This window comes from Cynoglossus semilaevis, chromosome 11 (assembly GCF_000523025.1).
Source record: "Cynoglossus semilaevis isolate Cse_v1.0 chromosome 11, Cse_v1.0, whole genome shotgun sequence".
Taxonomy (NCBI): Eukaryota; Metazoa; Chordata; class Actinopteri; order Pleuronectiformes; family Cynoglossidae; genus Cynoglossus; species Cynoglossus semilaevis.
The window spans coordinates 16,652,744-16,666,732 of NC_024317.1; the positions used below are offsets into that span (position 1 = coordinate 16,652,744).

The window sequence follows — 13,989 nt, forward strand, 5'->3', positions numbered from 1 at the left end:
GAATTCTTCAAAGTGATACTGAAAGTCATAAACAAAGTGGTTAAGGAGAGAGACGTCTGTGTTTCTCTGCTGCCTCAGCCTTGGATAAGTGGCAGAAGATAGATGGATATATTGAGATAAATCTCTTTGGTTTCCTCTTATATCCACTGACGTCCCCTGCTTCTGATGAAACTTATGAATAAATAATAAATCTCTTTTGTATTTGTCCTTTCATCTAATACATACAGGTAACTAATGTCATAACAAAGTAAAAGAATCTCATCTGTCAAAATGAACAGCACCGACACAAAGTGCAAACATGCATTTATTACAGGACTTGTACATCAACTAAAAAATAATAGATACAACACTGACAACAACAAGGACAAAAATACAGTGTGTTGAAATGTTCACTGTAAAGTGAAAGGCTAATTTAAGTGTTTGTTCTGGCAGAGCTGCCAAAAAAGGTTAGAACCACTGGTTGACGTTGCCTTTGTTACTGTATTACTATACAAGTACAAATACAGCTTCTATCCTGCACTGCGTGGTAAGGGTCCATTCAGTGGTGAAACACAGAACAACACATTATGTCCACCTGACAATAATGTAACCTCGTCATAGAGTTTCTAGTCCTTTGCGGCCTTCATCAGTAAGTCATTTAAATGTTCAGAGATTTACCTTCACCAATTCAGTGAGAGGCAGCAGACGGCCAGCTGATTTTGCATCCACATGAGTTATAAACTTTGATTATTACTTTTTCTCTAGACTTTGGTGTGGGGTATAGAATACTGACAAACTTGAGCTGCTAATAAAAGTGAGTCTTGAGATAACATAGATTAATGAAATGAAAAACTCTCTAAGAATGACTTGGGATAAATCTACATCAGTACCTAGTACAAATCCAATGCAATCTTATCCCATAAATAAGGTACTCAGACATTTTTTGTTAGTAAAAACACATACTTAAAACTCCCCAATCTCTCCCTAAAAGATTTATATATGACGTACAAAATCACAGATGAGAAAACACTCAAGGCCAGTGTTACAGTGCTAGGGAGGAGCATGTGTGTGACAGCGGGGTCTATAAATAATGCAAGGTGCTTGTTGTAGTAACAGCAGCTGCTTAAGGGTGTGAGGCCTCAGCCTCGACAAGTGCTCAGGTCCATGCCTTTCTTTTGAAGTTTAGACAAAATATCTTTGAGTTTATTATCAAGTCCTTCCAGTCCTTTGGACTTGTGGATGATCTGGTCCTGGAGTTGCCTCAGAGAATCTGCTTTACCTGTGAACAAATTAGTGTCAAAGTGAAAATACTGCCTTATTATCATCTTATCATTGACACAAAAACATCTCAATCCGAATGAGCCTTTTGGGATACAAAGAAATTCTGGGGATATTATTTTGAGTTTCTGATATGTGACATGTTTCCATACCGGTAATTCTGTCTCACATGCAGTGAATTGTTGTTGTTGTTGGATTTCTGCCTGACTACTCAGATGTGTTTTGTTTGCTGAGAAAACATTAAGAATTCTCTGAATGATTAAGAATGACTGAAATACCATTTATAGCATCCATCATGTTGGCAGTGGTGTTGGCCAGCGCTCCAGCATCCTGCTGCAGCTTTGCCAGTCGTTCTCCCACCAAACCCATGTCCCCACCGGTTGAAGGCTTGTCTTTAAGTCGGTCTAGCAAGTCTTCCAGGGACAAGAGGTCCTAAACACAGAAACATTAATGCAAAACAGTTTTAATCTGAACTTTTAATTGAGATTTTTTATTATTTGCTTCACTTTTTTCAAACATTCTCTAAAAAATATTTATTGACTTACTACTTTCTTAACTATTTTTAAATATAAACCTTCCTTACCTTCATCATGTCTGCCTTGCTCTACCTTAAGCAGTGTCTGTGTGTGTGTGTGTGTGTGTGTGTGTGTGTGGCCTAGTCCACAGGGTCCACAGTAACTCCCACCTTCAATATAATCTACTGAACTAGCCCTAAAATAGCCATCAACTTGCAATATCTGTCCTAATATTGGTACAATAATCAAAATCTTAGTTTAAGGTTAGGATTAAGAAGTCCTTAATTCATCCCAGACTGAGGAAGTTGACAGAAGAGCTATGGTAACTGTCTTACCTCATTAGCAGCATCTGCTTCGTCTGTAGCATTAGCTGCAGTTTCTAGTGCATCCTCAGCCTGTTGCTCTGCGTTTAAAAGCAGGTCCTTTACTTTTTCCAGTTGAGGTTTCATGGGTTTCACTAGTGTGGATGCATCCTCTAGTGCTTTCTCTGCAGGGGTCAGCTTGTCTCTGACCTGTATAAAGAAAATCACACTTCAAAATAAAACAAAAATAATGATGCTATATTTCTGTCATTATTGTTTGGCATCGAATCGAAGTTTTCAGAAGACACACTGAAACACTGTCACTATTACATCCCTATTTGTAATTGCATTCATCGTTACTACAAAGAATTATCAGCCACGCCACTGGTTATATTCAATTCTGGCGTCCTACCTGTGTAAGGTTGACTTTCAGGTTGTCTATAAGATCCATACTGTTCTGAAGTCTGTCCTCAAGGTCAGAAAGGGAGTTCTCTGTTGAGCTGAAACCTGACAGGAGACCGTCGACATCAGCCTTAACTCCTATTGCGGTGTCCCTGTGAGTAGCAAATGAAATGTGTGATGTTAAGGATATGTAGATATTTAAAAAAAAATACTGTATAGAGCACTACTGCAAAATAAATAAATAAATAAATAAATACTGAAAGTACCTGGCAGCCTCAGCCTCTTTTAACATGTTTCTAGCGGCCTCTAGCTGTGACTCTGCCTCCTTCAACACTGCTCTGCTGTCTGGCAAACTAGCCGCAAGGTTCTTCATCTCTTCCAGCTTAGTTTTCAGAGGAGCCAGGGTGAGAGGCAGATTAATCTTTAAAATCTTGTCGCTGACACTTTGAATCTTGCTCAGGTTTAAGGATGGATCTGCACAAACACAAATGAAAAATTTGCTGAATTTTTGTTGGATTCTCTTCTCTTACCTTCTGCACCTTCCAGGTTCCTGCAGCTGATAAACAGTTGGACCTGATGGTGCTGTCATGTTATAAATGCTTTTTATTTGTTATCAATAAACTCTAATAACTTGTTCACATTGAAGGCTACTGACAAAGTATTTACACTAAACAGTTAGACTGACAGTAATTCAATCGTATTGATGAACTGAAGAGAATTAAGTAGTTGGCATTACTTTGTTTTACTAGTGTCCTAGTGATGGATTTGTGATGTGTTTTAAGAGTACATATCCTTTAGCTTGATGTCCAACAGTCCTGCACTAGATCGACAGTTAGCAGCAGAATGAACAGTGCTTGACGTGTAATACAATCCTCACCTGACAGGAAGTCTATGAACTGTTTTTTAATGTCTTCTGCATTTTTAAGTTCCTGTTCTATCTTATCCCTGGTTTTCTTCGTCTTATTTGACAGCTTCTCTGTGGACACTCTAACTTGATTGGTTGTCTCCTGTGCTTCCTGGAGCTGTGAGGAGTAGAAGAGATTAATCACCTGTATCAGGAATCAACAGAACAAGTGTGTGATGTGACTATGATGCCAGGTAAATGTGTGTACCTTTTCTTCAGCTTCTATGATCTTTTTATTTAGCCTGTCTAGTTGATCTTTGACATTTCTGGAATCAGCCTCTGCCTTGTTGCTCAAAGGAACAGCTCCATCGCACTTTTCCCCTCTTCTACAATAGCGACACAAGTCAGTTCCATCACACTTGAGTGGAGTGCAGGGCTCTGTGCGGTCACTGGCACAAATCTATAAGGAAACAAAGATAAATATGTTGACTAAAAAAGAAAAAATCCCGCTCAGTATCAACAATTATCTGGTGGACTAAAACACTAACAACAAAACTGTCAAAACAATGATTTTCACCCAAAGTTTAAATTCAAATAGTTTGATAGGAAAGTGAGTGGCTGGTGGGAGGTAATAGAAGGAGAACAATTCCCAGTGCAGTAGGGACGATGAAATTAATTGTAAATCACAGAAACCTGAAGTAAATCCCTAACTTAAAAATGACATCATCGAGTAAGAGCAGTTTCACCTTTTTGGCAACAGGAGTGAGGTCTGGCTGGGTGCCGATGTGTTGGTTCAGTCGGTTCAGATCCTCTGTGTTAGCTGGTTGAAACTTGTTTGTAAGATTATTTACGTCTTGTCTGTTTTCAGCTGAACTTTTCACTGTGTCGTCACTTTCGTCAACTGTCTTGGATGCATTTGTTGACCGATCGTAGTTGTTCTTAATTTCAGAAAAACCTCCTAAAGAGACAGAAAAGAACATGTGAGACATTTAAAAAAAAACTGGACTGAAATAATCTGTGCACCCAAAACCCCCGATGCTTAGATGTGTCTGTGGTTCTGACCTACAACGCTGGGATCAGTGATGTTGGTCTTGGTATCTACTTGTACGTTGTAAAATTTGGTGAGGCTGTCCAGCAGACTTTGCAGCTTGTCCACATCTTTGCCAAAATTAGTGTAGGTAAAAGGTGAAAGACTATCATCAACCCGTTCTACATGATCCCTGAAGAGCAAAAAAAATAAATAAAGTGTTAGAAATTGCCTCCATCACAGTGTACAATGGATGGTGAACACTTTAAGAAATTTGAACCCAACTTTCTCTCACCCGAGCTCATGAAGAGTAGAAAGAGCCTCTTCAATCTGTTGACTGATACTTGGTGGAAGATTGATAAAATTCTGAATCCTTCTTGCTTTGATCTCCAGAGATAAGATTTTGGGCCCAAAGTCAGATGGACGTGAAGGCAGGAGGTTGGAGGTGAGTATTCCTAGAGCCAAGCTGATGTTCTCTCTTTGTTGATCCAGGGTGAAAAAGCAGGAGGGACATTTCTCACAGACTGGAAAGAGGTCACAGTGTCCTCTTCGGCAGCTGTCACAGCGAGTCCCTGTGACACCCGGTCGACACAAACAAGCTCCTGTCTGCTTGTCACAAACCTCAGCGAGAGTTCCTTCTCTGTCACACCGACATGCTACAGACACAAACCATTAAAATAGTGTTAGAACAAATAAAAGAGAAATATTATGTTATATTATATAGTGAATGTTATTCATTCGATGTCTAACTCACATTTGCAGCCAACATCAGGGTCTCCGTATGTGTTTTCTGGACACTCTGTACATGTGAGGCCTCCAAAGCCTGGTCGGCATCGACACTGACCCGTGACCTAGGGAAAACAGAAGGAGTTTATTATTCCCCACTATCAAACACTGTAGTAAGTCATTTTAGAAAGAATAACATATACAAACAGTTACAACTCTGATTTATTATTTCAGTAGTTGTTTCTGCTTTCAACAAGGTTTCTGTAAAGACGCTTTGATTTACACCAATTCACCAAAGAAATACATTTTTTTAATATTATCATTTTAATCAGCTTACAACGTTTTGGCCTCCATTTGACGCAGTGCTCAAACATGCCAGCAGAGGGCGCATCGCTCGGTTGTTTAAGTCGCATAGAGAGAGCGGCTCCATAGCAAACTAAGCTCGTCTTATGTCTGTTGGTGGGTTAAAGTTACCTGTACATATATGGTCAGTTTTTTTTTTTTTGTGGATGTCATGTTTATACAGGCAACATCCAACCACTCTAAACGAAGCCTTTTGAAGGTTGATGATTCATAACAATCACAGTTCATTAGTAACATGTTAATGACTAAACAGACATAATTTGTTTTCTTGATGTATGAATTGTTTGGTCAAGTATTATACTTAATATTTATATATATACATATGATATATTAGAGAATGTCAATAAGCTTTTACTGATTTCAAGCAATACATTTCCTAAGTTCTAATTTAGTACTACTTCACAGCCTGTTTGTATTTAACCCCATCTGAACGTTCATACCTGATCACATGTGTCACTGTACGTGGATGTCATGTTTATACAGGCAACATCCAACCACTCTAAACGAAGCCTTTTGAAGGTTGATGATTCATAACAATCACAGTTCATTAGTAACATGTTAATGACTAAACAGACATAATTTGTTTTCTTGATGTATGAATTGTTTGGTCAAGTATTATACTTAATATTTATATATATACATATGATATATTAGAGAATGTCAATAAGCTTTTACTGTTGCAGACAAAATAAATTTCTAAGTTCTAATTTAGTACTACTTCACAGCCTGTTTGTATTTAACCCCATCTGAACGTTCATACCTGATCACATGTGTCACTGTACGACCTGGTTGAGTCACAGCCACAGGGTTTACACTGACTCGACCCAGACGGCTTCCAGTAGCCGTTTGAACACACTTCACAGTTTTGGCCGTGAAAGTGGGAACGACAGCGACACTGGCCGGTCAGTTGGTCACAGACGTCTGACAGAGAGCCGTCTGGAGAACAGGAACATTCTAAACAGGTGAAAGAACGACACAACATCCAATCAATTTTAAGTACTTCTAAATACATTGCAACAAAACTAGTAAAGGAAAACCAGGGAGCAATCGATGAGTGTGGACTTACTGGTGCAGCCCTGAGGGTTGGATTCACTCAGACCATAGAAGCCCCTTTTACAGCGGTCACAATGACGTCCTTCCACATTTACTTTACACTGACATGAACCTGTGCTGTCCTCACACTTGCCATTCACCGAGCCCTCAGCACTACAGGGACATCCTGAAAAAATATGGCAAAACAACCATTGTAAATTACAGTACAAGACAATAATAAAAAAAGAAAGAAATAACAATGGTTGTTAAAGAGGGATGGTCGCACATCACTAGTATCATAATACTGTTTGTACAAAAAATGTTACAAAAATGGACCAAAGACTTGTACCAGTCTTTCTATGCTATGACATATTGTTGTAAATACTTTGTTATTTTACTGAGGAGCAACCTACGGATGCAGGCATCAGGACGGTCCATTCTGCTCCAGGGGTTGGGCTGGTATCCTGCTGCACACTGGTCACACTTAGGTCCTGTTGTGAAGTGCTGACAACTGTCACACACGCCTCCACTTTTCCGACCACTGGCCTCATACACAGCCTGATCAAAATGACAGCGCTCGGCATGGTTGTTGCACTCACAGCCTGAGAAGAGGATTTATGGCAATTAGCAAAAAAAAAAAGAAATCTTGTGTTCAAAGACTTTTTAATATTTTTGATGAAGCTTCAATATTCAACAGAACATTTATGTGATTTCTATACTCTCTGGAAAAAAACATGATCAAAGTATTTGATAAAGTAAATATTTTAGTTTTCTAGAACCTGCAGGTTGTATGTTGAAAGTACATTTTTGAGCAATTTTTATAATAATGCTAAAAACATAACTATTCCCGTATGTGCTGTAAGTGATCTCTTACGTTTGCAGGCGTGAGTATGTCCCTCCTCGGCAGGTTTCCAGGGCAGATCATTGTAGAGATCATCACAGCGCTCACAGTTGACACCTGCTGTGTTGTGCTGGCAGTCACACTGAGGATACACCTGCCAGGAGACATGGGAATGCTTGGTTGAGCAGATGTGTGATTAGAGTGAAGCAAATCAACTCTTGTTATCCTGAGGTACTGTTGAGACTACTGTAGTAGGAGGAAGTAGTAGGAATTAAACAGCTCTCAAACTCGCAGGTAAAAATGGGTTCTAAAATTTGATGATTTTTATCAACACAGCTAAAAAACATATACAGTTATACATATATACAGACACATGTACAGTAATATATTGCTGTCCTGTTAGGAAATGCCCTGCGTCACCTCTCTATCTATCACTTTTCCTTTAAACAGCTCTTCATTCTTACCTGTACAGATGGTTGTCTGTCTGACGTGTCCTGCAGACAGCGGTTGGCATGTCCATGACACATACAGCTTCCCATCACACTCATCTCTTTCAGGGCATAAAACCTACTTAGAGTTCTGCCTGGTAGGTGTGGGGGATTCCCAAGTTTGACTAGCTGTACCCTCAGCCCAGTTAATCCAGAAACATCTGTCAATGATGCAACAAAATCAGAAAACCACAACATTTTGAAATTTTTTTCTGCAACATTAAAAACATAAAAAAATAATCACCTTCAATTTTCTGGCTGTTTGGAGCTGAAACATAAGTGTACTGACGCAAAGGGCTGAACTCTATCTGGAAGGAAAGAGGAAGTTATTGGTTTGACATCCAGAATCACATTTATAAAATAATTGCACTCCAACGTTACACAAATTTAACACAAGTTAAAAAAGGTCTTAAACAGCTTTTTTTTTTTATTACACTGCAGATTCTTACTGTGTGGTCTTTATAGGGGTCCAATCCAGTGGGGGGCAGTGCATGGCAATAAGTCTTATCTGTAGTTAGAGGTGTTGTTGTGGACACGTCAGGAAAACTGCTCTGACAGTCCGTGGCCAGGTAGAGGGCAGGCTTCCATGTTGTGCCATTATCCAGACTCCTTTCTATAATCAAAGCACTGGGTCGAGGACCCTGTGTGTAAAAGGAAAGAAATATTGAAATGGTTACATTAACAATAAATACGGTTCTTTCTTTTTTGCTGCCCCAGTCTTCTGTGTTTTACACATAAAGAGTCTGGCAGAGTATTATACAAAACCTTGAAGCGAAGAACCAGGTTGTCAAGCTGGAACAGGCTGTTGAGATCCAACTGGAGGCTGACAGGATTCAGCTCTATAGGAAAACAAGAAGATCCATTCATGTTGACTGACTGAATTAATATTTAACATATAGTTCGTATTTGTTCTTTTGCCAATTCTTATCATTAAGTTTTATTTCTCTCTCTACTACACCCACCTTTCTTGGACTGCCACCATCTTCCAGGTCCAGCATTAGACAGTACCTCCTGGACAGTGTGTGCCAGAGGACCATTTGGGTCTCTTGAGTCACATGGACAGCACTTCATGCTTCCCTAAGAATCAAAAGAAGCAATATATGAATTGGAAATAATTGAGTGTGGTTGATAATAATGTGTGTGTCCACATGCTAGATTGGAATTAATTGAGTGTGGATAATAATGTGTGTGTCCACATGCTAGCTCAGTGTGTGAACTATTTTGGTTTGTTTTTATTTAAATCAATATAATATATAAAGTTTTTTCAAGAAGTATTCTTGATTCTAATTTATTGCAAAAACTGTTAAGTCCATTGCAGCAAAATGTATATTTTGTGATATTGCGCTACACTGTAAAACTGACTTGATATCAATAACAAATAACCAATTTTCTACACTTCAGCTAGTGGCCATATTCTGAGATATTTCATTTGGAGCCATCAGGGAGCCACTGCCAATAGGCTGGACTTACCAAACTGTATAGTAACCGCTGCACTCAGTGTACCATTGAAATATAATGTTGGCTAGGTGTAACGGTGTGTTTTAACATGTCAGGTTCAGTCACTGTCTGGTGAAGATGCAGCTCAGGTTTCAAGTCCACACCTAAGACAAGTATTCAACCCCCGAGGCGTTAATCAACAGCCTTTATGAACACTGACAGAACATTACCTCGAACAATGTTCTGTCTGTGCTCCAGTGCTGTTTGGGCAGACTGTCCACAAGCACGTATGAGTATGTCCACAAAGTGCATCAAAAAACACAACAATATATAACACTACAAATTAAAAAAAAATAATCTCAGCATCTTCATCTCTGCCTTCGGCAGAGCCACTGTCTCTAAACCATACATCATAACACACAACAACCATACACCAGTGGGAAAAAAACTTCATTATTCAATTACTGCTATAAAAATCTGAAATACTAGGGATGGCACACTTTATCATCCACTGCCCAGGACTCACGTTAAATAGCCTGTTGGCACAGAGGTGATGATTCAGACAACCATCAAGTACAATCTTCAAGTCTCAAGTGTCTTTTTAAATACCTCTCAAACCAGCTCTCTATGAGAGCCAAACTGTTATTGCTGCCTGAACATGCTATTCACAGTCATCCATTAGCTGGCCTACAAACATGCGAAATAAAAATCTTGCTCTCTTTGATGAATAAAAACAACTTTTAATAGATCATTTAAAAAAAAACCTTTTAAGTTTTATGGATACATATTTTAAAATAACCTTAATATTTGAACATGCTCTTACCTGGCGATATAAAGTGCAGTAGACCTCAGAGCCTGTAAGGCCACAGGTAGAAGAGGCATGAAGTTGGTGGGATCTACCCACGAGAAGGTCTTGGCTGGGTGGGTAACAGGCCCCTCGAGAGCAGTCAGTCTGGGCCTGTGATAGTGTAGCTACTGCTGCAAGGAAGAAACGGACAGACAGCAATACTTTAACAAATACAACACGTACAAAACTATTTTTCAAATCATTAACAAAATGAACTGTTAAGTAACAGTGATTTACAGAAACTGAAAGGAAAGTGAACCAGCAATAACAACAACTGATAAAGAGGTGAAGTCTTACCACTCAAAAGTAAAAGTGCCCACATGGTTTTTTTCCTCTGGTAGGGGACGCTGAAAAACAAAAACATGATCAGAAAAGTCAGCCAACAGCTTCTTAAAGATATTTCTTATCGCAAACTCACCAGACAGCTGCCTCCTATGACTGCAGGTATGTGCAGTGTTTAAACGTACGTTTGGACTTGCCTTCTGCTTTATAGACACTGTCTCACCTCTACAGTATATGACACAGTGTGTGTCAGAGTCACACCCTTCAACACCGCACCCTGTTCACTATGAATCAACAATTACACCGATAGATGGAGACACCTAATTGTTGCAAACTGAAAAAATTATTCATCCTTCATCTTCTCAGGGTTTTTTCTTCTTCTTCACACTGTTTCCAAAGGCTTGGTTGATTAAATTATTTTTTAAATAATATTTGTGAAACTTACACTGCTGTATTTTATTTTGTAAATGTGAAGTCTATATAATATTACCTGTATGTACATTACAGTTTTAATGCTAATTCTAAAACTGTAAAGCCCATCGAGGCAAATGTGTTTATGAATTTGGGTTTTACAAATAAAATGGACTTGACTTAAAAAAACAAAAAAAAACACGTCTGATTTCTTTTTTCAAGTTCAATTCCCAGCAGTCTTGGGGGTGATGGTGAGGTCAACTCCAATCTCATCACATGGCCACAGCCTCAGCCATGTGTGTCCAATGGAGCTAGATGTTTATTTGTAAATCTAGAAAACTGTCATCATTATACTTCTGATGTTAGCAGGTTTAGCTAAGCTAATGATCCCAAGGCTGACAAAAAACACCCAAACAAAGTGAAGTGTGCATGTCTTCATTTAGCTGCCCTTTGTAACACCTCTACCAAAAAAGTAGCCCGAGGGCTCAATGAATTCACAGGATGTTTTTTCACCATTGAGACACAACACGTAGGTATAGGGTGTGTCCACTGACTCAGGGGAACACGTACTGTCATGTCCTTAGTGTAAACCGTCTGTTTCCAAACTTTCTAAAGGACTCCATTTTTGTATCTATGTTTTTTATATTCGTTTTGGCTTTATGGTTTTTATGGGCAGTTGTTTCGACCAAGTGTCATGTAAAATCTTAAGTATTCTGCAAAATGTATCAAAGAAAAGAAAATGAAAAGGGAGACATGAGAAATGAGAAAAATGCCACAGGGTGTGAGGTGATTTACAGCAATAAAAAAAAGTTGGGTGGATATTCGGTTGACAGTCTTCAGAAAAGAAGGAAATATAAAAAATGTACTTTGAAATATGAAGATCAAAACTCCAGGTACAACATGTTATCAACAGGGAAGGTAATTCATGCGGGCTAAAATATACTCAATTCAACAGCTAATAATGAATGCGGGCTAAAATAATATACTCAATTCAACAGCTAATAATGACATCCATTTACGTTAATATAAGAGTGTCTGTCCAGTGTTCAGACATTTTAGGTAAGCCTTTTGAGCTTATTTTAAGAATTTTTTCTAAACAAAAGATAAATCACTTAATTTGAGAATAGTTTGCAGTAANTATCATAACTGTATAACACTACTGAAGAGCTGTTCCCACAAATTTACTGTTGGGATTTAAACAGTTTGTTTGACAGTACGTTCCCTCTACTTTCTCCCCTGTATTTATCACTTTTGATTCCAGTGTAAAGGGAGCATTTTACTTCCCTCCATGCCTGCTCAGCGTGATATTAAATTGGATGTAATTTGACAGTTGTAAAATATAATATTGGCTCTAAGTAAATTCCTTATTATTTGTTTCCTCAAAGGGGTTTTATATTTAATATTCTTAGGACAATAATACCGAATTCTTCTTCTTCATTCTTTAAATGTCAAAGTGGTAATGTCAATTGAGACAAAATGTGTTTTGGTAATTGGTATAAAAGTGGTAATGTCAGTTGAGACAAAATGTGTTTTGGTAATTGGGCTATACAAATTAAATTCAGTTACATGATTTACGAATCGAAAATAATGTCTGTTACTTCGTGGCCTCCTGTACTTTTACTGAAATAAACCTGGAGTTGACCACAGGAGGCTACGTACCGGTATTTGTAAACCCGAACACATCTCTGTCAGTTTTTGTTTTTTCTTTCAGTCCATTGAAGTCATCACAACGACCGTTGGGAGGAGGCAGTACGGCACCTGTGTTTATGGACTTTGTCCTCCGAGTGAAAGCGGCTCACCTCAAAATGCCCGGTGATTTAAATAGCCTCATTTAAGGCATTTTACTCATTACTGTGTCCACTGTTATAATGAAGTTACAGACTCCGTTTCAGCTCTATAGCTCTGCATGTTCGAGGCTAACTGCCGGGTGTCTTCCTGCTGTTGCTGGGAGTGAGGCTAAAGCTTTTAGCCGATGCTGTGGCGTTCACTGTCGGAAATTAAAGTTCTGAAAAATCGTGTCAATGGAAATTATATGTCACCAAACAATTCTGGCAGCGAATCAAAACTCAGTGACTTCTGGTCTGTTGCTGTGTTTGAAATGATTATTTATTGAAGGTTCTCTGATAATATTCCTGCATATGTCTAATATATAACACAGAGAGGAGTTACCCTGATGTCCTACTTATTTTCCCAACCACGGACAACATGACAGCGGTTTGAACAGTTTGAAGAGATGCTTACCGCTGTGAGCCGGGCAGCTTCAGGACTCATCCACCCAGCTTAAACTGAAAACTGCAAAGCCGATGGTAAAAGAGGTGAAACGCGGATTGTTGAGTTGAAGCACGAGCTACAGGTAGGCATTTGGCTGCCATCTACCACCTGGATGAACTCTGACACTGTAACTGACGCCGGAACAACTGTAAGGTGCCTACCACCTGGATGAACTCTGACATTGTTACATAACTGACGCCGGAACAACTGTAAGGTGTAGATAGAACAGCACCCCCAAGGGGAGGGTGATCCTGTGCAGAACCCTGATGCATTACCTTGCCTTAACCAATTTGTGAATTTAATCAGATGAAAAATTCAACTCATTTTCACACATCGGCAGAATAATATCCAATAATTCCACCATCAATCATTTTATCATTGCTCTAATCCAAATATGTTACACTGGGGGAATTCACTTTCATTTCACCGAAACTTAAATTACCATCTCAAAGCCCAGCATTGTGTGTGTGTTTGTGGGTGATTCAACTTTAGGTAAACACAGACCAGCCTGACCAAACAGTCAGACGTACAGCAAGGTCCACGACTGACAGGACGACTGAGATTCAGTTTTTAATATTAATAATTACGTAATTTGGATTTTCCACAAATAAAACGTTATTTGTACAGTAGTAGTATATTTTTACATATTAAAAAAATAACAATTCTGCTATAAATGGTGCTCTTTGATTCCCCACAACCCCTATTTTGGTTGCATCAGGAAGGGCATCTGGTGTGATATGCCAAATCACTATGGCGACCCCTGACAAGCCTAAAAGGATTCTTCTCAGTGCTTTATCCTGTCGAGGATTCCACAGGCAGCTGGAGCAAATCAAGACCATCACTAAACAAAAGGCAGGGTGCCAGCTCACGGGGCCACACATCAGGAGAAACAATCTAGAACCGACATTCTCGCCTAAGGTCAATTTAGAGCGTCCAAAAAAACA

General features: G+C 39.0%; 1 protein-coding gene across 3 annotated transcripts; it reads right to left on the reverse strand.

The window, feature by feature from the left end:
* Positions 1–286: 286 nt before the first annotated feature.
* Positions 287–13,157, reverse strand: lamb3 (laminin subunit beta 3). 3 transcript variants are annotated; one of them, XM_008320980.3, is made up of 23 exons: positions 13,016–13,157; positions 10,379–10,428; positions 10,058–10,212; positions 8,760–8,874; positions 8,563–8,636; positions 8,247–8,438; positions 8,042–8,105; positions 7,774–7,958; positions 7,343–7,463; positions 6,882–7,070; positions 6,503–6,655; positions 6,197–6,390; positions 5,102–5,198; positions 4,643–5,003; positions 4,383–4,540; positions 4,067–4,278; positions 3,589–3,780; positions 3,354–3,498; positions 2,743–2,950; positions 2,487–2,628; positions 2,108–2,284; positions 1,536–1,689; positions 287–1,258 (listed from the first exon to the last, which is right to left on the reverse strand). In XM_008320980.3, exons 2-23 carry the CDS (start codon positions 10,401–10,403, stop codon positions 1,119–1,121), a joined length of 3,453 nt encoding a protein of 1,150 aa, XP_008319202.1. In that variant the 5' UTR covers positions 10,404–10,428; positions 13,016–13,157; the 3' UTR covers positions 287–1,118. The 3 variants fall into 3 exon arrangements, with proteins under 3 accessions (XP_008319202.1, XP_008319201.1, XP_024916060.1); XM_008320979.3 differs by lacking the exon at positions 13,016–13,157 and adding an exon at positions 12,434–12,979; XM_025060292.1 differs by lacking the exon at positions 13,016–13,157 and adding an exon at positions 10,500–11,733.
* Positions 13,158–13,989: the final 832 nt, after the last annotated feature.

What these genes read in the sequence shown, in the direction of transcription:
- lamb3 (XM_008320980.3), bottom strand. Translation starts at nt 10,403, where the DNA reads ATGTGGGCACTTTTACTTTTGAGTG. An exon ending in CACTGATCCCAGCGTTGTAG is followed by an intron (nt 4,279 to 4,382) that starts GTCAGAACCACA and finishes CTGTCTCTTTAG; the next exon opens with GAGGTTTTTCTGAAATTAAG. An exon ending in TCATAGAAGCTGAAGAAAAG is followed by an intron (nt 3,499 to 3,588) that starts GTACACACATTT and finishes TACTCCTCACAG; the next exon opens with CTCCAGGAAGCACAGGAGAC.